Source organism: Parus major, chromosome 2 (assembly GCF_001522545.3).
Source record: "Parus major isolate Abel chromosome 2, Parus_major1.1, whole genome shotgun sequence".
Classification (NCBI taxonomy): domain Eukaryota; kingdom Metazoa; phylum Chordata; class Aves; order Passeriformes; family Paridae; genus Parus; species Parus major.
The window spans coordinates 31710296-31736015 of record NC_031769.1 but is presented as its reverse complement, the minus strand read 5'-3'; the positions used below and the strand labels follow the sequence as shown (position 1 = coordinate 31736015).

At 37.4% G+C, this 25720-nt stretch overlaps 1 protein-coding gene and 1 long non-coding RNA gene across 7 annotated transcripts; one reads left to right on the top strand and one right to left on the bottom strand.

Moving 5' to 3' along the window:
* TRA2A (transformer 2 alpha homolog) lies at nucleotides 1-25505 on the top strand. 6 transcript variants are annotated; one of them, XM_015618682.1, is made up of 8 exons: nucleotides 1-229; nucleotides 9179-9312; nucleotides 10886-11051; nucleotides 14536-14724; nucleotides 22858-22973; nucleotides 23434-23538; nucleotides 24242-24309; nucleotides 24487-25505. In XM_015618682.1, the coding sequence occupies exons 1-8, from the start codon at nucleotides 194-196 to the stop codon at nucleotides 24495-24497; spliced, it is 825 nt and encodes a 274-aa protein (XP_015474168.1). In that variant the 5' UTR covers nucleotides 1-193; the 3' UTR covers nucleotides 24498-25505. The 6 variants fall into 6 exon arrangements, with proteins under 6 accessions (XP_015474168.1, XP_015474167.1, XP_015474169.1 ...); XM_015618681.1 differs by having other exon boundaries at nucleotides 23431-23538; XM_015618683.3 differs by having other exon boundaries at nucleotides 22-229; nucleotides 10892-11051; nucleotides 23431-23538.
* On the bottom strand, nucleotides 2489-2938 carry LOC107200331. The gene is made up of 2 exons (XR_001519592.3): nucleotides 2784-2938; nucleotides 2489-2716 (listed from the first exon to the last, which is right to left on the bottom strand). It is a non-coding gene; the product is annotated as an uncharacterized LOC107200331 (long non-coding RNA).
* Nucleotides 25506-25720: the final 215 nt, after the last annotated feature.

Below are 25720 nucleotides of genomic sequence, written 5' to 3'. Positions count from 1 at the left end.
AGCGGCCGCGGCGGCGCCATTTTGCGGCGGTGCGGGAGGCGCGGGCGGGAGGTGGCGGTGGTGGTGCCGGTAATAGCGGCAATAGCGGCAATAGCGGCAACGGCGGCGATAACAGTGGCCGTGGGTGTTGTTGCTGCTAATCGGGACTAGCGTCCCCCGTTCGCCCCAGCCCCGTGGCCAGGACTCTGCCGATATGAGCGACGTGGAGGAGAACAACTTCGAGGGGAGGGTGAGTGGCCTCCCTAGTGCGGGCCGTGTCGAGAGGGGCATCGGACCGGGGGGCGGTGGGTGGCGGCACTTGGCGTCCTCGGGCCTAGCGGGGGTGGGGGCAGTGCAGCTTGGCTCTAAAATGGCTCCTTCAGGTGCCCGAGGCTTGCCTGGGCCGTGGGTGACGGCCCGCGTCCCTCTCCGCTGCCCGCGTCTCTCCCTCACGCTCCCCGCTCCCATCGCCCCGGCGGGGTGCGGGAGCCGGGTCCCAGTGCTGCGGCTCGGCCCCCGCCCAGCCAGCGCAGGCTGATCCTGTGCAAACGGCGCTGCCGTAGCCCCGGTGTTCCTCCCCGCTGCTCTGCTTTCTTCCCGCGGTCCCGAGCCGCCTTGTTGCCGCCGGGCCCGGAGGTCCCTGTCTTGCCCGTTCCCGCTTCCCCAGCCGCGACCGGGCCGCCGAGGCCTCCTCCCGCCCGAAAGAGGAGGGACCCCGCGTCCTTTTGTGCGAGGTGCGCGGTCTCTCCCGGCTCAGGAGCTGCCGCGGGCCGGGCCTCCTCCGGCCACTGGGGAGGTCCGGCCGTCGTTATTAAACCATTGAAAGTCATCGATCGTGCAGCTGAAGGCTTCGAACGAGCTGCTGTGGCTTTGTAACCTCGTTAGGCCTATGTATTCCGTCTGATGGCTGCGGGTTTTCATGTACACGTGTGACAGGTCCCTTCCGTTGTCAGTGTTTTTGTGGTTTTGTTTTTGTTTTGGTTTTTTTTAGTAATGATCAAGGCAAGCAATAATTAGTAGCTGCTTGAAACAGGAACGAAATGTGTGCTCCTCCATCGCAATTTACTTTTTCTTTTTTTTTTTTTTAATTTGCAGAGGTTTTCTTTTTGTTTGTGCTTTTAAGAGATTCTTTAGAGGAACACCTGAGCATCCTCTTGGTGGCTCTCTCTGATGATCCAGTGACAGCAGCTTTGCAGTACATATATAGTTACTGTCTGGGGAAACAAGCAATAAAATCTTGAAAGAATGACATTACCTTCCAAAAATTTATTTTACATGACTATTGTTGCCATTTTTGTGGTGATTAGAAAACAAATTCATAGGCTGCAAGTTCTTTACCTACCTATGCAATAACTGCAGCTGCTTTGAGTGAGGTAAACAAAATCTGCTCTTGTGTTGATTGCTTGGACAAAAGGTGGTTGTGTAGCTAAGCAATACTGGGGTAAATAAACAGATCTCTGCAGGGGAAACAACTAAGTTTCAGAAACTTAAGCAATGAGTATGCTTGGGTATTTTTTTTTCTCTTTTTTTAGAATAATGTTAATCTCCCATTTTACAGTCAAGATTTATATTAAGGATTATTTTCTTGTCTGTATTCACCATGTGGGTAATTGTTAGGAAAGAAATTAGGTTAATTGTCAGAACATTGGTATTGGGATCTTTGATGGATCTGTTGTTTATGTTACAAAGCTGTTACAGCTCTGTATTTTCAGTATTTCTGCATACTACCACCTGCCAAACATAGAAGTAAAATGTTTTGAAAGTACCTGAAGTCTGAAAAGTCCTACAGTACCAGGTTCTGTGACTTCGGCTTATCAGTTGTTCCTTTTTTTTTGTGATGGAAAATTTACCTGTTGGAAAGAACTGCTGACTGTGTTGAGTCTTCATTTGGAAAATTACTTTTGTTTTTGCTCCCTGCACTGAAATTTCTCAATCGATATGGCATAACTGAGCATAATGGCAGGTACTTCATAGATTTCTAGTTGAGGATTTTGTAGTTCTACTGAAGAATATTTGTAAGCCTTTTTTTTTTTTTTTTCTTTCCATCTTCAGTAATACTGCTTTGTTGTGATGGTACTAAATTTTTCGAAATAAGAAATTATATTTCAGACTAATGTTTTATATTTCATTTTCAAATGAAAGTGCACACAAACATAAAACTAAGTACATGTAATTTTGAGGCTGTAGTGTTCAGTCTGCTATTCCCAGATGGATAGGACTCTATCACGCACTGAATGTCCTGATGTTTGCTACATCCCAGCACGGAGCACTGAAAGTAAAGCAGAAGTTTTCACTGTGAGAAAGAACTGCAGAATCTGGAAGAAAGTTTGTAAAGAACCTGTTTTTGTGGAATTTGGCACAAATAACAATTCTGAGTACCCTTTCAATTCTTCCACCCCCTCTCAGTTTAAGTGCTAATTAGTGTGATGTGCTTTTAAAAACTGAATGCTAAAGGAGTAAGGGTGTTTTTAGTTTAAGGCCTTTTATATTTGTAGATGCTTATTGTCCTAAAAGCACTTCAGCGAAAGTTGAGGATGAGCATCATTTTTTTAAATGCTAATTTTATCAACAGTAAGATACTTGTGTGTGCTTTGTCTCTATTTTATGATTTTAAAATCATATTAACTAATCTGAACAGGAAATTAATAATTATGGAAATAACTTCCCGATTAAATAGCTTAGTTTGCACTTTCAAAAACTTCCATTTCTAAAGTACTGCATAAAATCACTGTAGGGCCTTTCCTTCTTGAGCTCATTCCTTTGCACTTTTTTTAAAAGCAATTGTTAATAGAATATGCTCGGACCTTTCCTTCTTGAGCTCATTCCTTTGCACTTTTTTTAAAAGCAATTGTTAATAGAATATGCTCGGAGAAATCAATACCTGTCTGCTCTGTTTTTGTATCATTTTGTTTCAACTTAAGCAAGCTCTCTATTAAGGATTGAACAGAAGAAAGCCCCCTCCTCAAGCATGATGATTTAATAGAAAGAAATTGACAGAAGAATTAAAAATATAGTGGATGTGCTAGAGCTAAGTTTATAGACATTAAGAATAAAAAATATATTGAATTGTACTTCTTATCTAGTGACTTGGTTTTGCAAACATCAAGTATTTTGTCATCATTGAAAGATTTTTGTGAGCAGATTAGACAAATGAGGCCTTTTTTATCTTTTATTTCTGTCAGATAGCAGGCAACACTTACTTCCTTTCATATTTTTTGTTATTTTTTATAGGCTATTGTTTATTTGGTGTTCAGTCTGTGGTGCAGCTTTAGATGTTTCCCAGAGCAATGGAGAAAAGGGAGTCTGAACAGACGTGCACTTCAGTAGCTCAACTTGATACTTTGACGGTTTTTTTTTTTTTCTTTTGAGCTTCTGGTAACATTTTATTTCTGCAATCTTAACAGTTTTGTCGTTTTCCACCAGTATTAATATGTTGTTTTGTCTAAATAGGCAAAAACTTTTATCAGAACAAAGGCAGAATTCCATTTTGCAGCTCTATATTTGTTATTTTCATTCTAAATGATCCTGTACTATGTAGGATCTTACAGTGACATAAATAGTATAATCTAATGGAACATTTCAATAAATGGATTTTCAAATGGATTTTGCATGATGCCCATCTTGTTGAAGGAAATATGTATATTTCATAGGTACACAAGTTGGTTTTGGGTTAGTTTAGCTGTGCAAGTGCCTTATATTTGCTTCATGAAATTTGGATGCAAAATACTTAAACAAGTATGGAATTACCTAACTGATGAACTTTAAATTGATTTCTTTGGCAATAAAAATCCCAGCGGTGTCAGGGTCGGGCTTGCTTAGCTCTTCCATCTCTCCTGCAGTGGCAGTCTGCCACCTCTACAGAAAAGAAGGAATGTTGCTTCCCACACCTTTTCAAACACAAGCACAATGGACTGGTAATGCTCAGGGATTCTGCAGTCACTCGGAGGGTGCTGTGATCACCCTGCAGTGTTTAATGACCAGTGTGGGAGTTTTTCTGGAAGTCCAATTTTTATTTTTTGTTGCTTTAATCAAACTTAATATGTTCTGTGCTGTTCTGGACCTTGTCAGCTGTGAGGACTGCTCCTTTTGAACACAAATTCTCTTTACTGTCTTCCATGTGTGACAGAGGAATGACTGCAGAACCCTTCCTTCAGTGAGAAGATTAACTTGTAATTCCAAATAGTTTATTGTTGAAGCTTCTTTTTTTTTCTTTGTTTTCATAAGGGGGATCATTGAGGAATACATAGTTTGCTTGTGTTAGCTTTGTGTTGTGCAGCTTTTAAAATACCCCTGTCTTCAAGGTAACAATTTATGTGATACTTTTTATACAACAGCTTATTATGTGTACTATTGTAACATTTATAGAAGAGTAGCTAATTAAGGGATTCATTTTATTTTTAGTATAGGGACCGAACAGAGTATTAAGCAAAAAGGATTTAACTTCTCTTGTGAGTTTCAAGGAAAGTTGGTAGATTGCTGCCAAAGTGTGATCTTGTCCTCATAAGTGAGATGTCAGTAGCTTAACAGTTTTATCCAGCAAATGTGGGCTGCTGCTAAATTCATGTTTCTTTTTTGACTGCTTATATTTTTCTGTCCCTTTTTAATACAGTTCAACTTCATTTTTGTTTGATTGTTTGGGTTTTTTTTTAGTTTGGGTACGAGTTTTTAACAGGATTTTTGGAAATGGTCTTGCAAGACCTTTTATCTTGTCCTTTTTTTCACCCCTGATCAAATTAATTTCACCTGAAATTTCTGTGTGGTTTAATGGTTTGGGTATTTTTTTCATTTCCCTTGCTTTACTATAGAAAGCTTAATTTAAATGTACATTGTTATTTTTCAGTTAGCATCTCACTTTAAATTTTGATAGCCTTGCAGTCATACTCTGAAATTGTAAGGTGAGAGTTAGGTAAAGGCATGACAAGTTCAGGACAGAAGAGCAGTCTGAAAAACAGGGGGTTGGTTTGATGGGAATGTTGGTTGGTTGGTCAATTTGTTTGGTTGTGGTTCCCCCTCCATGTTCTTTATCATACATTCTCTTGATGGGTGGAAAATAGAAAGAATACCTCTTCAAGACATCTGAGTTATCCTCTGCATAAAAGTGTTTTAAATGCTTTTAAAATAGTAATTACATTAGAAAATAGGATTTCTTTTGAAAAAAATCAAGGAATTTAAGTGTTAGATGGAACTTTTGGATCAGTTAAACAGTTTGGATGAAATACATGGACTGACTGATACCTGGCTCAAATGGATCATTAACATTGTTGATAGTTGTTCAGTGTCTGGGTTTGTATGATTGTGGAGTAATAGGAGAGGAGGAGAGATCTTTTCCATATCACTTTGGTTTGTAACTCTTCCTGGGAAAAAAGAAGGTAACAAGGATAAAAAATACTCATTGCTCTCTTTAAATGCTTCTAGCTGTGCATTTTATCCAGAGAAATCAGTAAGCTGAAACCTTAGATTTTGTGTTTTGTCTATGATTTTGTATCTAAGTGCCAATTCTTGGTGAATCATTAGTTCCCTTTCCTGGTGTGTTTTGAGGGAACCACTACATCTGACTCTGAAGAAGCACACTGTTACAATTGAGTTGGGTTTTTTTGGTATTTGTTTGGGGAGGGAAGGGTGTATGTTTTTAATGTGGGTGGGTGGGTGTTTTGGGGAGAAGTGTTTGCTGGCAAAAGTATTATTGGCAGATGCAGGATTTGTTGTGAAAGGGAAGTTTGATCTGAAGAATATTACAAAGCTCTGTTTCTTTTCCTGCAGGCTATAGTGACAGCAAATATAGGTAGTTTGAAATGGGGATAGTGAATTATCTGCCTACAAGTTTGTAAAGATGAAAGCAGTGACTGGACAACTGCATAATGAAGCCCAAGGCATTAAGATAGGTACTGTTTAGTTAGGAAGCTGGTGGGATGAGGAGCTGAGTTTAAGCTGAGTCTAGTCTCTGGCCCGTAAATGTCTGGGGATCTTTAAAACAGGAAGATAAAAAAGTTCTGAAGATCCAAAGTGCAATTTTAGTTTTTTCTCTTCGACACAATATTTAGTTTTTGTGGTAAGAACAGCTGGGAATGCATAGGTTGCTTTAAGACCGGTACAAAATTGAGGTATTTTAGTAGTTTAGCTTTGGGGTAATAGAGTTGTCTAGTTTCTTACATTAGAGATGATACACGAAGAATGTTGAATACTTCTGTCATACATATTGCAGAATGGATATAAATAATTCATGAAGAACGATTGCGTTGGTCTATGGTATGGACTAATATACAGCTCGCTAATTGTTTAATTATAGTGGCAAGTAGAGGAGAAAAATTCTTTGAAGTCTCCCCTTGTATTTCCTTGAATCCCTTCATCCCTGCCTGTAGTCTTGCTGATACAAATACTACTAGGTACTTTTTCAGCATCATCCTTAAGTCCTTAAACTTTTGCAGGTTATTGTGATTCCCTTAGTCTCCTTTAGAAGGAAGCATTGTAGGAGCTGTAACTAGGTGAACTATGCTGCATCAGAAGATGAGATGTACTTGCTTGCCAATGCCAATGTGCAACTGCTATCAGGTAATCTCTCTTCAGCTGCAGTTTACACCTACAGTTACTTGGTTGAGGAAGTTTGAAATCTCTTAAGAATTTACATGGTCCCCTCTGTCACTGCAGTTTTCAAGTTGTATGTTTGTGAATACAGCCCCTAAAGGTCTTAAACAGATATTTCCAAAAGGACTTAACCCATGTTAAATTATATTATATTTGCTTTTGTCAACTTTATACAGATTTGGTGTCTTAGCTGATATTATTAAAGACTCTGTGGGTGGTATTGTAAGATGCTTCACTTGAATAACTAAGAACTAAACTGACTTCAACATTGTATGGGAGCAATTTGATCCATTGTATTTTTGGCATTTCCCAATACTTCTAGATTTTGCAGGATTGGGAAGGTGGGGGTGGGTGGGTTGCCTTTGTTCAAGTTTCCAGAGTTCTTGTTCAGGAATTGATCCTTCAGATGTAAAAAGTATGGACAATGCAGTATCCTTATGAAGGAAGAGTGTCTGAGGAGGTTGAATTCTTTGTCTTTTTACAGGTGTTTTCTAAATCTGATGTCACTTTGAATGTTTTTCGTTATTACTGATGATTTTTACTAGGGAGAGAAATACAAATAGTTCCCAGAGAAATTGGCAATTATTGCAAGGGATGAGTTATAAAGAGAAGAATTTAGGAGTGTGTCAAACATTGAACAGCACAAAGACAGAGGCGAGGTGATAAAAAAATTGTGTTAGTGATTATAAGATAAATGTTTCTTTATTGTAAACAGTGGATTTCAATTGTCAAAACAACAAATTGGTAATATTTAAAGGCATGTACATAATTTATTTCATTGAAGTCCTGTGGTTAGCTCAGAACATGGCCATCTTCATAAGGATAACATGTTAGGCAGACCCGATTACATGGTCTGCCTTTCACAGCCAAGCTTTGAATCTGGCCTTCATTGTTAAAGTTTGGCAGGCCTATCATCCTAGTAGGTGACATTCTCTGTGAATCCTTCATCCTTTTTATTGAGGTAAAGGGGAATGGTAGTGTGGCTCTAATAGTTGTTCGTAAGGAGCCTCTCAGGTTCCATTTCTGGTGAATTTACTGTCTTGAAAGAGGAGAACCAGCATCCTTTGAAAAGGAACTCCAGCGCAAAGTAATGAAGACTTTTAACTGCAAAATAAAATGCAAATCTGGACATAGGTAGAGTAAGAAAGAGAAGAAATTTTGAGGACAGTCAGGAGGAGAAATCATGCAAATAAACATGAAATGTATTATCTTTGTGAGGGGAACTTGCTATGCATTTTTTTCATGAAGTATTTTGTGAAGTTGCAAATGTATATAGCATACTATTCTGTAGGGATTTTTATAGCTAAGCTCCCTAGAAATGCTGTACACTATAAAATGTGAGGAAATCCTAACCTGCTCTTTGTTTGCTTGTTTTCCTAGTTTTTCTCTTGTGTGTCTTACCATGCAAGAAAAAAACCCTTCCCTGTTTTTACTTCTATTGGATTGCTTTAACTGTATGATTCTACATCTTAGTTTATATGGATTATATAAGGAAAACAGGATAACAATGAGGAAGAAAAACTAGCAAGAATAATAATTTTTGTTGCTTATACCTGTGTGCATGTATTATGCGAGTAAGTATGTGCATAGATAGGTTTTGAGTGGAAATCTTTGGCCATTCTGTTGAACTGAGAGTGTCTTAGTAATCTGTAGGAGTAAAATTTGGGATATTCGATACTGAGAAGCACATAGTTATCATTTTAGGGGGGGGGAATCACTGATACTAATACTTAAATATATTTGTGCTAATTAGTTTTTAGTGTATCTATGTATCTTACCAAAAAAATCTCAGAGGGGAGGAGGGTAGCTTTGCAAATACAGTAAAACACTGAGAACTCAGTAAGCTTATTGTTAGAACATAGCCACTTATACAGTTTTAAAGATATTTTTTTAAAAAGTTGTTTTATAAAATAGTTTCTTGCACTTTACCTGCTGGCTTTTCAATTTGGTAGATAACATCTGAACTCCAGCAGAGTTTTATAATCCCCACGTGCTTAAATATACTAAATGTTCTTTTTCCATTAAGGTTAATGTTCGTGAAGAAATTGAAGAGTTTTTTCCAAGAATGTGGAAGATAAATCAAGATAAAAGAAGGCTAATGAAAAGTATTAAAGATCAGAAAATTAAAATTGAATGGGGGAAAAAATTGAACAGAAGATTGGTCAGATAGAAGCACTTGAATATTTTTTTAAGGCTATAATGAATTGTTTGAATTGGGGAAGAATACACGAAGTATGAAAAATGAAAAACTCAATGAAGAATGAAGAAAAGTAGAAAGCAAGAGTGAAGTAGAATTAAAAGAATCTGGAAGAATGAATGGGTCCTAGGTTAAGTAAATGTATGGTTTATGTTCCAGTGTCTGTATGATCAAGTTGTAGATGAATTTGCATGATTACTTAGTTAATAGCGAATTGGTGATCTGGTTCAAGCAGGGACCTATTTGAGGCAAGCATACAATATTAACAGTGGGTTAGCAAAATGAAATTTGTTTTGGAGGGTATTGCCTAACCATTTATTTTTCAGGAGCAATCAATATAATAGAATTACTGTACTTTAAATGTTAGGAGTTAGGCATTTACACAACCAATACCATTTTTAATACTGTCTTTTTTGTTAGGAGTCTCGCTCCCAGTCAAAATCTCCAGCTGGGAGTCCTGCTCGTGTAAAATCAGAGAGCAGGTCAGGATCTCGCAGTCCATCGAGGGCTTCCAAACATTCTGAATCGCACTCTAGGTCAAGATCAAAGTCAAGGTATGTTCAGAAAGTTATTCATGTCAGCTCAATGTTACTGTTATTTTAGTAGGTTGATGAAATTTCTTTTCCCCTGTTGTAAAATGATAAACTTTTTGGAATGTATTAACAGGGATATGTTAATTTGCCTGTTTGTGCTCATATAGGTGGACAAAGATGGGAAATTATTTAGTGGGTATGAATAGAGAGAATACTATAATTAGAAGTAGTAATGTAGAATTCACAACTGAAGTATGTAGGTTTGTCTCTTCCAGAAGAGAGAGAATGAATTGCATTTCTGTTCTGTGGAGCTCCTGCTTCCTTCTCCCAAAATTGTTTATGGGGGAATTCTTGTGTGGACCTTTCCTTTATGGGGAAAAACACAAGTCAGGTGAGACCTGGTGCAAAGGCATCAGGGTTAGATAAGAAGTGTAAGCTGTCTAATTGTTGGAAATATGGGAAAAATTGGTCTTGACATTCTTTCATTGGAGGCTTTAAAAATATAATCAAAAACTGTCTTAAATTGGGTGTGGATAGGTTCTTGATTTATGAGAGTTTTGAGATTTGAATTAATTTTTCAGTGCTGCACATGTCTTTCACTGTACTTCTCTACCCCAAGTATGGACTTGTGGAGATAAAGCTTTGTAGCTCTTGGTTCTGATGGAGCTTGCACAGATCAGAAGAGAATGTCTTGGGCTTTTTTCTCTAAATGTGCCATAAGTATTACCTGGTTTATACTACCTGTCTTCTTTATTCCCTTTTACCAACATATTGATGAAAATGGAGAGAGCTACCAAATCTAATAACCAAGAGAGAAACCAGAAGACAGCATTTGTAGCGCTGGAGGGGAAGAAGGAATAGTCTTACATTATTTCTCCTTCCCAGTTCTTGGGAGAGTTCAGTAATACATATTTTTTATTTATATGCTTTATACCAGAGCAACTGAAAGAGTTGCTGTGCTCTGAATTTGCCGAAGTTCAGCTAATATTACAATTTCTCTTCTTGCGATGTTTAGCCAGATGATTACCTGTTTTAAACAGCTTATTGTCAGCAAGATGTTTGCAAAGAAGTGCTTGAGAAGTAGAGCAGGTGTTTTCTGGTGGTTTTTTTTTGTTTGTTTGGGGTTTTTTTTGGGTTTTGTTTTTTTTTTTGGTCTGGAGTAATTTTCTTGCCTGGACAGACTTTGCTTGTAGATATTGCAGCACAGAAGTCCTGCCAGATTTTTCAATTTTTCAGTCAAAACAGTCCCTTTCAGTGTGGCATATCTAGTTTCTGTGTCACGGTACAGTTGTTAGTTAGATAAGCAGCCAAGCTCATGTAAGTTTAAACTCTGAAATTCCTGAAAACTGTTGTGAGTATAGTCCTCAGTGTATGTGAGAAGTACTCTCAAAGAGTTAAAAATGGTGCTATCATGCTATCAAGCAGGTTATTAGAGATCCATGCAATCTTTGGATATGCAAGGTAGAAGAAGCCCAATGGCTTTAATTGTAGGCATCATCTAAAAAAAGTTTGTTCTCTAGAAAATGTACTGTTTACCGTTCAGTAAAGTATGACCATATGCATGACCTGACTAAAGGCTTTGTCTTTGTCGAAGATCCAGGTCCAGAAGACATTCGCACAGACGTTACACGCGGTCCAGATCCCATTCTCATTCCCATAGGAGACGTTCTCGAAGCAGATCGTACACACCAGAATACCGTCGTCGAAGGAGCCGTAGTCATTCTCCAATGTCCAACAGGAGAAGGCACACTGGCAGCAGAGTACGTCATGTTCAAAAGGGCTGAGTATCGACAAAACAATTGCTGCTTGTATCAGTGTAGTCTAGATTACCTGCAGGCTGAGTTTGACATGCTGTTATATCACTGGAGGATATGGGCAGTGGCTGGGAGTAGGGGCTGTGTGTGGAGCAGTCGCTATCCTTACAGCTGAGCACTTATTTCTTGGGCCTGCAACTGACTGGGAAGTTGTGGAAATTAATTGAAAAACATTCTATTGCAAGTCAGTATGTGCAGATACAGTGACATGGGCTCCCATCAGCTCTAGAAGTTGAGCAGTTCTGATTCTTTTTTTGTTACAGTTCCAAGTATATGTACACTTTACAAAGATGAGACCACCTCTGTGTGTGCTGGCAACCTGACAGTATTGATAAGATTGACATAGGGACCCATAGAAAGAAATTCCCAAATGTTTATTTGCTTATAGAGAATATGTTGCAAGTTGCTTGTGATTTTATGCTTCTGATTATTTAATTTGCTTTACCTTGAAGTAAAGCCCTGTGCTGTTAGGTAATATGAAAATCTTTATAGTGGACTAGAAGAATTCACAGTTGTGAAAAGGAGGTACAGTCAGTCTTTCAAAATGTAAATGAGAAGTGTCTCTGTATGAGCAGGAGAGAGTATAGTTACACCAATCAAAATCTAAAATACTAATCTTGTCATTCTGATATTTCTCTGTGTCCTTCTTTGTAACAGCAGAATGGTTGGGCTTGAAAGGGATCTTTGGAAATTAGCTAGTCTAGCTCCCCCTAAAGCAGGTGCACATAGAGCAGGTTCTACAGGATCACATGCAGGTGTGTTTTGACCACCTCTAGAAAAGGAGACTTGGCAGCCTCTCTGGTCAGTGTGTTCCAGTGCTCAGACAACCTCAAAGAAATTTTCCTTCACATTTAGATGGAATGTACCATGTTTCAGTTTGTGCCTGTTGCCCCATGTCCTGTTGCTTAGCAGCACTGAGGGCAGTCTGGCCCCATCTTTGTGATGCCTGCCCATGAAATATTTGTATGCATTGATAAGATGCCCTCTCAGACATCTATTCTCCAATTTAAACAGGCCCAGCTCTCTGAGCCTTTCGTTATAAGGGAAGTGCTCCAATCTTCTAATCATCTTCATAGCCCTCCACTCCAGTTTCTTGTCTAACCTGTTTCAGTGCTTTAGCTTCTTGTTTCACATCACTCCAGGCTGATCTAAATGAATGTCACTGCACACAGCTGCACAGCTCGCCCTTTCCTTGTTGAGGGCAGTGATATATTTCTGATCCTTTTAGTTTTAATCTGGTTGGTCTGCAGATTTTTTTATTAATTCTTTCAAAAAGCATACAGAGTTTTTTTGCTGTCCTATCTTGGTGAAGCAGATCACCAGGAGCAGGTTAGTACCAATGTGAGGGAGTGGACAAAAGGGGGAAGAGGCAAGACTCCAGCAGTGCTAGCATGCAGTGGCTGAAGCTGTGGTGAAGCAATGTACATAGTAGCTTTTTATGGATTGTTGCCAGCATCTAATCATGATGAAGTAAATATTAATCTAGTGACTTGAAAAATAGGCAGGAATAGCTGAACTTCAAGAGGGTTAGCCATCTTTCTGGGGAAAGGTAGAAGAATCCACTTTACTACTTTAGGAAATACTAAGATGCTTTGCTATGTGAAGATGTTTTTCTGCCTTTGGAAATGACTTTGAAACACTACGAGTGTTTTCACAGTGAATTTTTTCAGTATTTTTAAGGAGTAGTTCTAACAGTGTCAAAATGAAACTAAAATCAGACAAGATTTGAAATCCCCTTAATAACGAGGTCCTAATGAAAGCAGGAAAATTGCTAGCAATTTTGCCACTTCCTTTCTTGTAGAGAGAGCTTGCATACTGGGTTGATGGGAGGCAGTACAAAAACCTAATACAAATGCCCTTTAGTCCTCCACAGTCAGTTTTGGCCTTCCAGTGGTTGTATAGTTGTCACTTGTCACTTAAGGTCTTCAGACTGATCTCAGGACATCTCTTGCTTCAGAAAAATTAATACGGTTTATGTGTAAGAGAGATGTTAAAAAAGGGCAACAGGTATGGATGTGTGGAGGAATTTACCCAAACAATGATTTAAAAGACAGTTTTCATTATACTTAATAAAATGAGCATAGTTGCCAGTGCCATTGAACTATCAGTTTGAAATATGGAGTAAAAAATACATATCTTGATGTGTATAATTAAAACTTTTGAATTACAAACTGCCAGGTCTTTTGCTCTTCCACTATAGTGAGGAATTGCAAAAGATTTATGTCTTAAAGCAGAAGTTTGAACTTTGACAAATGGGAAAAAAGAGACTTCAAATATTTTCACTTTTTTTCACAATAAGGTCCTGAACAAATGCACTGAAAAAAAATACAACAGGAGATCTAAACCTTTTCAATCTTTGAATAAGGCTGAAAAGCAGGCTCTGAGGCATAAATTATTATGCTTAGCTAAAATTTGTGTTTCAGTTTCAGATGTGTCAACTTCCAGTTGTTATTTTGGGAGAAACATTAAATCTCTGTGCTTGTTGCTGGTATTTTAAATTGCTGTCTCTAGTATTGCAGGTACCAGACACAGAACTGAAAAACATGTTGATTGATCAAAATAATTTTTACAGAGGATTTGGCATTAGTTATGAATTCTCTGGCATGTAGAGAAATTTTGATCCTAAAAGAGAACTTGTACCTTGTACTATTACATATTTGACTTTGTCTAGTTGAAGTGAAACCTATGAAGTATCCCACATAATGTTAGAGAGTCAAGAGTTTTGTGCTAAAGAAATATGCATGCTTTTGGATTACAGTTTCACAGTACTGTAAACATATGTTGCTCCCTAGATGAAAGAAGCAGGTGCCTTTTATCCAGTTGACAAGTGGAAAGATTAACTTACAAATGTAAATATTGACTTTCAGTATAGTTGGACAGGAAATGCTGAGGTGGAGAAGTATCAGTAGAAGCTGGATAATAGTTCAGTTGTCTGTACTTAGAAGCTCAAGTGCTCACGTGTAGTGGGCAGCTGGAGGCATTGTTTGCTCTATAGTGCCTATGATGACCATGCAAAAGGGCTGAAGGTGAGAGTTAAGGCTGGCAGACCTGTTCTTAGCACAAATTTTCACATGATGTCCTTGTTGTGCCCCTTCTTGGTAATTTCAGTATGAAATACTAGTAATATGGGTTCCTCTTGTTCTGTAGCTTTTCTGTGGATCAGAATGCTTAAATTTTATCAGCTGAGTTTTTTACCAACATGAGAAATGTCTTGGTCTTTTTTATAAAATTAAAACCATTGAAAGTAGTTGCTTTTTTTTGCAATTATCTTATAATTAGAGTGATAACTGTTGAAGTGTTAAGCTGTGTATTAACCTGTTCAGTTTTCTTCAGATAATTTTTTTTATAATTGATGATTTTTGATATAAGAATATTTAATTTTATTTTTTTAAAAATAAAATTAATTGGAGTTGAATATTTGTGTTACCAGGCTAATCCAGATCCTAATACCTGTCTTGGAGTGTTTGGTCTCAGTTTGTACACTACTGAGAGAGATTTACGTGAGGTCTTCTCCCGTTACGGACCTTTGACTGGTGTCAATGTGGTTTATGATCAACGGACTGGACGATCAAGAGGATTTGCTTTCGTTTATTTTGAGAGAATTGATGATTCTAAGGAGGTAAATGCATGCTTTGCTACTTTTTTCAGGTGTGCTCTTTATACATTATCTTCATTAATTGTCTGTAAAAAGAAAACAAATTTTTGAGTGTGTATTCTCTAGGAGATTCTCATGCTGAGATTAATTTAAAATGCTTTGTTCAAGTCGTGTGGCACTTCTAAACAAATGAAGCATTTGAGTCCAGTGTTCAGATGCATGGGCAGATTTTGAGCATAAGCTGTCTGTATTAAATCACCAGTGAGCACTGGACTTCAATTTTAGTCTGTTACTTCAAAATGCAAATAAATCATTGAGGCTTCTATATCTAAAGTATTTTTGAAATATTTTGGAAATTAAAATCTTACATTTTCTGGATCAAAATTCTGGAGATTCCCTTTGCATTTTCTCCTTTTAGGCATGTCATTGTACGTTTGAAAATCGATGGGGTTTGTCTTGAGTTGTGCCTTGGTCAATTGCCTTCCTGGTTGTTTAACAGCTGTTAATAGCTAGACTGAGTTGTTAGTATAATTGATCTGTAAGGAAAGAATCAGAATATGAACAGCAGCCTGTGTTACGATTCATGACATTACAATATACAATAAGCAGCAGACTTTTTTACCCCTGTAATGCTACCATGAACTTAACCACATTTACTGAAATTTGTAGGTTAAGTTGCTATTAAAAGTAAAGACACCCTCTAAAAAAAGTCTTCAAGCCTGTACTGTGTGATTATCTCTTTCTTTGGGATAAACTGAGTCATACACTTCATCTTGTTTATGAATTAATAGGTTTGGGCAGATGTGCTGTTTGATTCTGTGTGCATTTGTTAAGTTTATTTATAAGGAGATACTAAATACAACCCCTCTCTTTAAAGATCATTTAACATTAAAGGCAGGGAGAATGACAACTCTGGAACCTATCAGGAGCTGAAAAATAAGAACTCTGATGCTACTTGATATTTTAATGAAAAAAAACCTGTTTTGTGGATTACTTGATTGAACTATACTTCTTGTCTGACTTCTAGTATGATCCAACTGAGAATCAGTTTATGGGAAGAGTAGTCTTTGTGTTTGTATTTATATGTGGTTGTTGCAGGTTATAGAGGTATGTAAAAGGACACAAAACTTTAGTGTCCCTTGTATATTTTCTTGAAGTCTCAGTTGAACAGGTTGGTAAAGAGGTTCATGGGGTGCATAGCTGTATATCCATCTGTCTTTAAGGGCCTGCTCTCTTCTAACTTCTAGCCTTGTATTTCCGTTCACACTGAATTTGTTGGGTTTTTGAAAAAGTGTCTGTTTTGTAAAACACTTCGCATCCAAAATATTTGCACAGTATTCCTTGGCACGGTCATATACAAGTTTTGTCTGTCTTACAGCTTCATATGTCTTTAGAAGTAGGTTTTTTTCCTGGTTGCCATGGGCAATGGTCATGCGTGAGACCATGCATTTCTTAAAATGTTCCATGTAAATAGCATGAAGTAATTTGTTTAGTATAAAGCTGTTTTGGCAGATGCTGTGAAACTGGAATGTGAAGGAAAACAAAAAGGGATGTTACTTGCATTCAGAAATATGGAGGTCAAGATTAGGGCCTGAAGCAGGAACTGAAATAATTTGGAATGTAATTAAACCCATTTTTCTTTTCTCCAATGGGCTGGTGCCTGAAGGAGGGGAAAGGATGCAAACCCTCCCAACACCTGGATCTTAAATAACTGAAATACTTTGGCAAGAAGGACAGAAGAAAAACTTGTTTATTTGACTTATTTGTTGGGCCTTGAGGACAGATTTGAAGATTGCAGTAAACGGCAACTGGTGTTGAAAAGGGGAGATACATAAATGTAGGTACATACATACATTCAAATGTAGGTACATACATACATTCAAATGTAGGTATAGATAGACATTTAACTGTAGGTGTGAAATTTTGTGACAGGCCTTTTAGGAGAAGAATGAAGGAAATGAAGCAATGTTTGGAAGAGAGTCTGGAAAGTCGAAGTATGTGTTTTGTTCTCTGTTTGGAAGATAGTCTGAAAAGCTGAGTTTGCATTAAAGCAATGGTACTTGAATTACTTCTGTTCTGAGTAGGTAACCCTTTTTAAAAATAATAATTTTAAAAACTCCAACCAACCAAAAACAATAACCAGAGTTCCAAACCTTCAACATCGTAAACATCTAAATAAAGAGATGAGCTGTTGAACTAAATTCCAGCCCTTTTAAAGATAGATGGATTTAATGAGAGTAGAACTCTACAGGAAAATGAGGATTTTCCATAATCTTCACTATTGCCCTTCAGAAAGGCTAACACGGGGAAGCATCTCAGCAGACATGCTCTGAAATACAGATAATACTAAAATTTTACATCAAATTAATTGTGAGTAGTTGTTTAAACTTTCATAACTTGAAGATTGATCGGTGTCAGATGTGCATGGATTCTCTTGAGCTGAAATCCCTCAGGATCTTTGTCATCCCTGTTACCACTTTTAAAAACTGGATCAGTTATTGAACTAATTAAAATGTTGCTTTGGGTCATGATTATGAAACTAAGTTGTACAGTGTCCATAAGTTGGTAAAGATTTTGAATTGTCAGCTAGCTCTCTATGTATTTGAACTCCAAAGACAATGTAAAATAGAATTTCTTCAGGGTGAGACGATACTTCTCAGTGTCCTAAAAACACTGAATGGGCAGATTTAAAGTTTATTTTTACTTAGACTGTTTTAAAATTTCAGAATCTCAGATTTTGACACCATAACAGCCTTGTTGTTAGCTGTTCATGAGCATCTTGGTTATAAAGAGGAACACAAGCTTAGCTTTTGATTACTACACAGAGAAGCTGTCAAAAGCATCACAGTAGCTTCAGACATTGCACTGTAACAGGGCTGAGGAAGTTTTCAAAGCATGTGTCCAATCCAGGAGATTACTTGTAGAATATGTTCTATTCTGTTTGAAACTCTGCTGAGGTTAAGATGAAACTTTATGATCAGACAGAAAGTTCCTTTTCCATCAGATGTCTTTTATTGCAGTGGTGTAGTGTGTGCAAAATAACACTCGACTGGATTCTTAGGTTTTGATCCATATTGAAGATATTCATGGACACTGTCTTGAGTTCGAAGTGTGATAACAGTAAATATCAAGGACTGATGATGTCTTAGGAAACAACTGATGAATGTCTAATCATTATCTAGAAACATGAGTTTTTGGTATGTCAATGTTCTTGTCTGTCACCTTGTTCAAAGCCTGTTTGAAAAGCTTCTGTCATTATGTACCTGTTTTTAGAATGGGTATAGTGGGTTTCATATTTTGTGAAGTTGCTTTATTTCAAAAAGTTGTTTTTAAAAAAATAATTTCTATGGGTTTTTTTGCCTTGGGTGGTATAGTGTCTTGTCTTTGCCACCCTTTTCCAAGTCAGAACTATGTGGGCCACATGCAAAGGGCATTATCTGTAAACATCGGTTCAAGACTTGTTTCTCACACTCTTAGGGAGTTTGCATTATTGGCAACCCTGGCATGGAGCCAGTGTTGTAATGTTGTTTTGCAATATTCTCACTAAATTATAGAGGATATTCATCTGCCCATCACATGTGTTTTAGAGGATCACAAACTTCTATGTACTTGGATGAGAAAAAAATTAGTTGATGGGAGAGGAATTGATTGTGTCAGGGTCTTACTTAACAGTAAGTTGAGAAAATCACGAGTGAAAAGTGCTGGCTGTTCTAGGGCTGTTCTGGTAACTTAAAACAGTTATCAGGGATTTCATATGCTGCTAAATCAGCTTTTCAGTAGCTCAGACTGCGACGTGTTAGTTGTTTAAACTGAGGCTACTGTGAATGTTCTGTCTGTAGGAGGAACTCATCTAAGAAGCAGCAGCTACAGCAGCTGTTGGCAATACGGAATTTTCTAATGTCAGTTAAATGTTCTTCAAAAAGTTTTTACCATCTTTCCAGAACCATTTTCTGATGTACTGTTCATTAATAATCAGCACAAACCATTAACATCATTCAGTTGCCAAAGACCAGAATAATTATGGAGTTCATCAGTTCAATTTGAAAAACATATAATCTGTGGTACAAGCAGACGAGCTTAGAACCAATGTTACTGAACAAAACTGCCATGGCTTGTTGAAAAAATGGTTTAAGTATTGTTCAAAAACAACCCTAACAGAAAAGAGTACTAGAAGGTCTTAAATGTTCAGAATTACAAGTTAGTTCTGGAGACTCTGAAATACCATGAAATTACTGATACTTAAAGGAACATCCAGTTCCTCATATTCTCTAAAATCCTGTATACTCTGAAGCTCTAAAATATGCTTTAAATGTAATACATTAAATCTGTGTTTTTAATCTCATAATTGTGTATGTTTAAAAGCTTAAATCTCAAACTAGAGAATGGAAATGAGTATTGTTCAAAAGTGAAATGGACACTTGAATTGAACTTGACAGACTGCAGCAGATGTAAAAAGATGAGTTTCTTTATTTCTTTATTAATTCCATCAGGTTTTTGTGGTTTTTGGTTTTTTTTTTTAGAATTTTCTTTCAGTTGCTCTCAGTAAATCCAGAACTGAATGGGCAATCGATACACTGGAGGGGGAGAATCTAATCCATTGTGTCTTTCATCCCTTGCTGTACCTGTGATAGAGTAGAGGTGATGTTTTTATCAGTGGCGTTAAATGCAGTAGAGAAGAACTTCTGGTAAAAAAAACAAACCCCCAAAACTACAGTGAGGGGAACAAAATAAAAGGCAGTACCTTGTGTTATTTTTAAATTGTGAGAACACATTTTCAAAATAAGTCACAATATAAGCTGCTCATGTTTGACTATATAAGTGTACTCAGTCTGTATTTTGCTAACTTTGTAGTGATGTCAAGTTATTGAAATAGTTACCCAGACTGAAAGTCTTCAATTTTTTTAGTGGGTTATTGATTGCTTAACTAATATCAGCCACCCATGTAGGTTTGTAAGCATTTAATTAAAAGTTGTGTTTCCAAACTTGTTTTACTCTACCTTAACTGGTCATAAACGTAGAAAACATCACATACTTTATTAAATATCAAATTACATTGAAATCTTTGTTAAATTTCATGCTTTCTGTCTTTGAGCCACTGGAGATGCTACTGTAGTTCATGAACTGCTCATTTTGTCAAACCAACACCTTATAGATAATCAGTTCTCTTGTTATGGATAGTCTGCTGAAGGTTTAAGACTGTAAAACTTTAAAAATGTAATCCAAGATTGAACCTATGCCATTCCCAGTCCTAGTTCTGACTGCAGACATATAGATGTGTATTCTAGCCTACAAAAATGACTTTTCCATAGAATTTGCTACCAGAATTAATACCTGTTTATAGGAATGCTGTTTTCTTGCTTACTGTCCTCTTGCAAAAACCATACAAGTCTTTTAACAACATTCAGATATTTGGAGAAGAATCCAGGTTGTAATAAAAATAGATTGGTGACAGACTCCTAAGAGGGCATTGTGTATCTTAAAAATCAAATAATATTTGGGTTTTTCTTTTAAAAGTTTGATTTTGTCATCTTAAAAACAGTATTTGAGAATGTCTTCAGCATTGTTAGAAAGAATATGCAATTTTTTCTCTTTGACACTCAAATAGTCTTAACACAGCAGTCATGCACACCCAAAACCAGCAAGAAAACTGAAATTTGTTTTGAATATGACATACAAGAAGACTGTAATATCCAAAATTTTCTTGTAAACTCCTTTAACTTTCAATAAAGCACAGAAATGCCAGTGATTAGGATCACTAATATATTTTTACAGCCTTCATACAAAATAAATACTGTTGTATCAGTTATGTGAACACAGTTTTTCGGAGAGGTCTTTTGGTCATCTTGCAGCAGTTCTTACCTTATAATGTCAGCTTAAGTACTTTACTTCAAAGAGCTGAGGTGTGCACGTTGAGTGTGGTGCAGAGAATCTGGGAACCCCTTTAGAAGGAATTTCCAGTTGCTAATTACTGAGTGTGAGTGATCCATACTATTAATTGTTGTAGGTTTTGGCTTTCCTGCGTTTAGGGATGCTGTCAGAATTTTAAGAGGCTTTATTGTTTTTGTCTATCTATTACAGATTTTCTTTATTTTAAGTTTTTTTAGTTGGTGGTTATTTCTGACAGCTGCTGAACCATAAGAAAATTAATGTTTTAATATCTGGTAGGCCATTAGACATTATGACCAGGGTGTCAGGAGTTCTGTGCAGTCTGGTAACCATGAACTAATCTTTATCCACTGAAATGTAACACATTTCCTGGTATTTCTAAAACAAACAGGCAACTCTCAAATTAATTCTTCATTTCTCTTGCTGGTATGTTGCTCTTCTATGTACTGCTCCCCCTCTCAAAGAACTCTTCCTCTTGAAGAGGTGTTTGTTGGCTTAACTAAAGAAGACATGCCAGATGTTCTGGATTTGGGGTGGCTTCTTGTCAGCTAAGCTTACTATTCTGCAAGTTGTTGACTGGACTTAAAAATACCATGCAGCAGAAAATTTCTTAAAAGTTAACTTGCTGCATTTCCAGAAAGATGCTTTTCACCATAAAGGTAATTTTTCAGCCAGACATTTGCAGCCTTCATTGTTAGGTTTGTGCACACATACTTTTCTAGGATGCATGCACAGATTTATTTTCATTTACATCATCCTTATGGAGAAAAAGAAAAAGGTGTTAAAGGCTAGAAAACTAAAGATGAGGAGTGTGTTTTAGTCACAAAATATACCTTAGTGTATGTTGAAGGACTTGGAATGCTCTTTGCTGTGCCTTGCAGTTGGCTAAATGTAGTTAGTTTTGTACAGGAACACAAATCACTAGATGGCGATATAGTATGGACACAAACAGCATTATTAAAATACAAACTCAATCTTGATAAATGCATTAGTGATCATCAGTCACTTCCAGTTTGGGCACAGCAGTTAAAACATGCAGATGTCAGGTTTCTGTGTCTCCTTTATGGCACGTATGTAAGTTCAGGAAGGCTCTTGTGAGAGTTGAGATTTTTGAATAAATGTTTAATTACTCAACCAAAAAAAAAAATTCTATGCTAAAGAGGCAGCTTCATGTTTTGAGGTTGGTCGTTGTTTTTTCTGATAAAAAAATTGCAAAGTGGTTATGTTCTTGACTCAAGATTGTAACAGTGTGTTTTCTCCACACATGAAAAACTAAAATCATGTGTATTGGACTAAGTGCTGTGCTTAGTGTAGAGAAGTAAGAGGTGTGTACTGGTATTTCAGAGATCCTGTAGAAGCTAACAAAATCTATTAAAATTCAAAAAGCAAAATTTAAAAAATCCTTTCAAGTCATCATTAGCTGTTAAAATTAACTGTTGTGGATTTGTTGTTTGTTGGGGTTTGTGTTTTTTAGGTTACTTTTGCCTGAATAAAATTCTCAAAAGTACGCTGTGCTCCTTTGAAAAACTTACTTTGATGGTTTGAGTTTGTGAAAGGCCATTGTATTGATTCTCAGAGTGAAGAAGCTGGGGCTGGAACACCCAGCGAGTGTGTGCAGGGGCTGCGGGCGGTTCTGAGGGCACAGGCGTCTGAGCGCAGACCCTTGTGTGTATCACTTAAGCGAGCTGCTATTGTGAGAGGGAGTGGGGAGGAAGGTTGTAATTAGGTATCCATGTAGGCTGAACCCGCCATTTTACTAAGCTCTGCTGAAGTAGGTCCTTGTAAGGGAGATGGCAGGAGGCTGGGAGAGCATGAAATGGCAGCCGACGAGCAGTAATCCGGCCATATGCACCCTACAGGAAGCCACTGTTTTGCACAGCTTTTGAATCCGCCCGTCCCCTCTGGGTCAGAGACGGCGGTAGGAAAGATGCAGTTTTCAGAAAAATGCTGTTTTGACTTTGAATTTACCTTTCAGATGGGTAGAAGATAAAGTCTAGGGAGAGTGGCTGTGTTAGTGGTTAGCCTGTGCTCCCTTAAGAAGGGATTGAGAGTCGCATGAGTTCGGCACCCCAGTGCAGTCCTGTAACCACCGGCAGACAGGCATGGGGACAAGAGATGAGCCAGTCGCCACAGTGGGGCACTAGTAACCAGTCTAAACAAGACAGGTTCTGGGCTTGTATTTCTGGTGGAAAATAATGTGTTTCTACATTGCCTTCCATAGTTACCAGTAGGTTGCAGATTTCACATCCCTGTTCCTTGTCTCTCCTGCAGGCGATGGAGCATGCAAATGGAATGGAGCTGGATGGCAGGAGGATTCGAGTGGATTACTCAATCACCAAGAGAGCACATACACCCACCCCAGGCATCTACATGGGCAGGCCAACACAGTAAGTTCAATAGGATTAAACTGAATTCTGGATTCTGGTTGAAGAAATTAGTAATATAAAGAATGCAGTACTGTGGTTCACATACACTCTTAAATACTACTGTGGTTTATTGTATCTTTATTTATAAAAATATTGAAGGACCTGTTATTAAAAAATATCTAGCATCATCAATTGATGTATCCTTAGCCTGCTGAAATACTAAGGTGGCCATTTGCCTTTGATTTTGATGGGAATTAGAGTCAGATCCGTTGTTTTTCCGGGAGTTTTTGCAGGTGTTTTTATTTAAATATTTTGTTTGTATATTTTTGTGGTATAGTCTTCCAATGTCTGATTTACTACCCAACCACTTTAGAAATATTTTAAATAATTTGTAATAATTTATCTAATAATTTAACTCAAGGTGAAGACTAGATATATAAAGGGGGTTTTGTTTTTGTTTTATCTTTTCCCCTAATAGCAGTGGAGGAGGTGGTGGCGGTGGAGCAGGTCGTCGCCGGGACTCATACTATGACAGGGGATATGACAGAGGATATGACAGATATGAAGAATATGACTACAGATACAGGTACCTAATCTTTATTTTATTTCTTTAACAGTGGGTTTGGTGATTGGTTGAAAAGTTGGATGACAAAACACATTATTCAGTTTATAGTAATATTCTGCATTCATGCCTGTTATGTGTTAGAGCCTCATTCACATATGTTTTGTGGGATTAAAGTAGTCAGAATCTTCAGTGTTTATGGAATTTGGTTTTTCTGTTGGGCAGGGGGTTAATTTTGCTACGTGAAGGAGGTGTAGAGTATGTACCCCAGGAATCAAGTGGACAGATAAAAAGGGAACTCATTTTTCTATGCTGTATATAGAACGAGGGACAGCTGATACACACTGCTGTTTAAAAAGGGATTATTTGTAGATGGGATTTTTAATGCTTGACATTTCATAACCATCTTGCTGTTTAGAAAGTTATCTGGTTTCAGAGAATGTTGTTCAGCAAGAATTGTAGGCATCTGGAAAAGCACTTCATGTAAGGCTAGTGAGAGTTTATTAAATTCTTTGTCTGGGAATATCTTAGTGTTTAAATACATCAAATAGAGAAATATGAAAGCATTTGTTAAATAACCATAAGCCACAGCCAAATAAAGCAGAAATCATTCATGCAGGCCAAGTCTTTCAGTGCTAAGGAAGTGGTTCTGTTCTGTAGAAGTGATGTGAATAAGGGTTCTTTCATAATGGAAGTTGTTTGGTTTCTTTTTTAATTTCCTTTAAAGGAGACGATCACCATCGCCTTATTATAGTCGATACCGATCGCGATCAAGATCCCGTTCCTATAGTCCAAGTAAGTAAATACAAGTGAATAAACAGTCTGGCTGACATAAACATTGTTATATGAATTGATCAATGGGAATTCTGAATGTGAAAGCAAAAAAAGCTGGGCACAGTTAAGCTGAAATAATGTGTACAGTTAGTTTATGATTGTGTAATTAGTAATTGTGTCATCTTTTGTTTTTTCCAGGGCGCTACTGAAGATTAGAAGAGTTACAGTTGAGGACTTGATTTTTAAATACAAAGTTCAGATCTTTAGCATCCCTACTGCTTTCCCTTCCATCTTCCCTTTCTTGTTCTCCTTCCGGCTCTTTCACAAGTCTTTGGTTCATTTAGAATATACATATTTTCAGTTGAAGTATTCCTATTTTCCATCCCTTCTTATTGTAATACTCTTAAATATTGTAATTGTTGTAGTTTTTGTGTAGTAAAACATCTTGAGTAAAATGAAATAGAGAAACCCAAAGTGCTGATACATTTTGGAAGTCATTCCTATTTCGTTTTTACAACAGTTGGACTCCTGACTAATCAGAAGAGAGCGTTGATATTTTTAAAGCTTGCATGTCATATGTAGTATACACACTCGGATACTTTAACATAAACCTGCATTTCCAAGTAACTTGTTAATCTTTCTGTTAAAATGTTTACCTATTACTTTGATAAACAAGTAATGACTTTGAGCCTTTTCTGTAATGATAAATTTGCTTAGATAGTCATGAACCAGAGGATTGGGTTTTTTTTGTTTTTGGGGGGTTTTTTTGGTTGGTTTTGTTTTTTTTAATGTGTCAAGTAGTTGCTTTGAGAGTAGACTATTTGAGCTAGATCAGAATTTGGTATTTGACTGACTGGGAGAATAGATCCTTGTACACTCAAAATTAAGGCTGCGTGTTTTATAGAAAAAGTTTCTGGATTGCTACACAGTGGATAACAGTTGAAATTAAAATTGTTTAATTCCTGGGGTCTTTGTGGTACTTGGCTGAGTATTTCCCCTTAATTGGTGCAGAAGAAAAAATATTTATTGAACATAGCAATTAGTTATATAATTTGCTGTTCATGAAAGAAAAAGTCACAAACTTTTTGGTATTGAAATAATGATGGAGCAAGTTTTGTTTCCAATCCTTTTTGAACTTTTGGAAGTATGGATGTAAAAACCTACAGCTACATGTAAACCTTTTTTTTCCCCTCAATAAAAGTTAAGTCCACTGATAATGTGGTTTTTTGTCTTTCATTCTGCATTTCGTGTCACTTTGGAATATGGGTTAAACCATACTTGGTTACTGGGGTGTGGATGATAAAGTCAGCTTTTACCTGTCTTTTCAGGAGCCTCGTCTTCCCCGAGAATCAGTTTGTGGTTATGTGGGATGGCTAAGCAGGGTGGGTAGTCCAGCTTTCTCTTGTGCCATCCTTGTCACTTGCTGGAGTTG

Coding starts and splice junctions, on each gene's coding strand:
- TRA2A (XM_015618681.1), top strand. CDS start 194: ATGAGCGACGTGGAGGAGAACAACTTCGAGGGGAGG. Junction 230..9,178: donor AGAACAACTTCGAGGGGAGG/GTGAGTGGCCTC, acceptor CTTTTTTGTTAG/GAGTCTCGCTCCCAGTCAAA. Junction 14,725..22,857: donor GAATTGATGATTCTAAGGAG/GTAAATGCATGC, acceptor TCTCTCCTGCAG/GCGATGGAGCATGCAAATGG.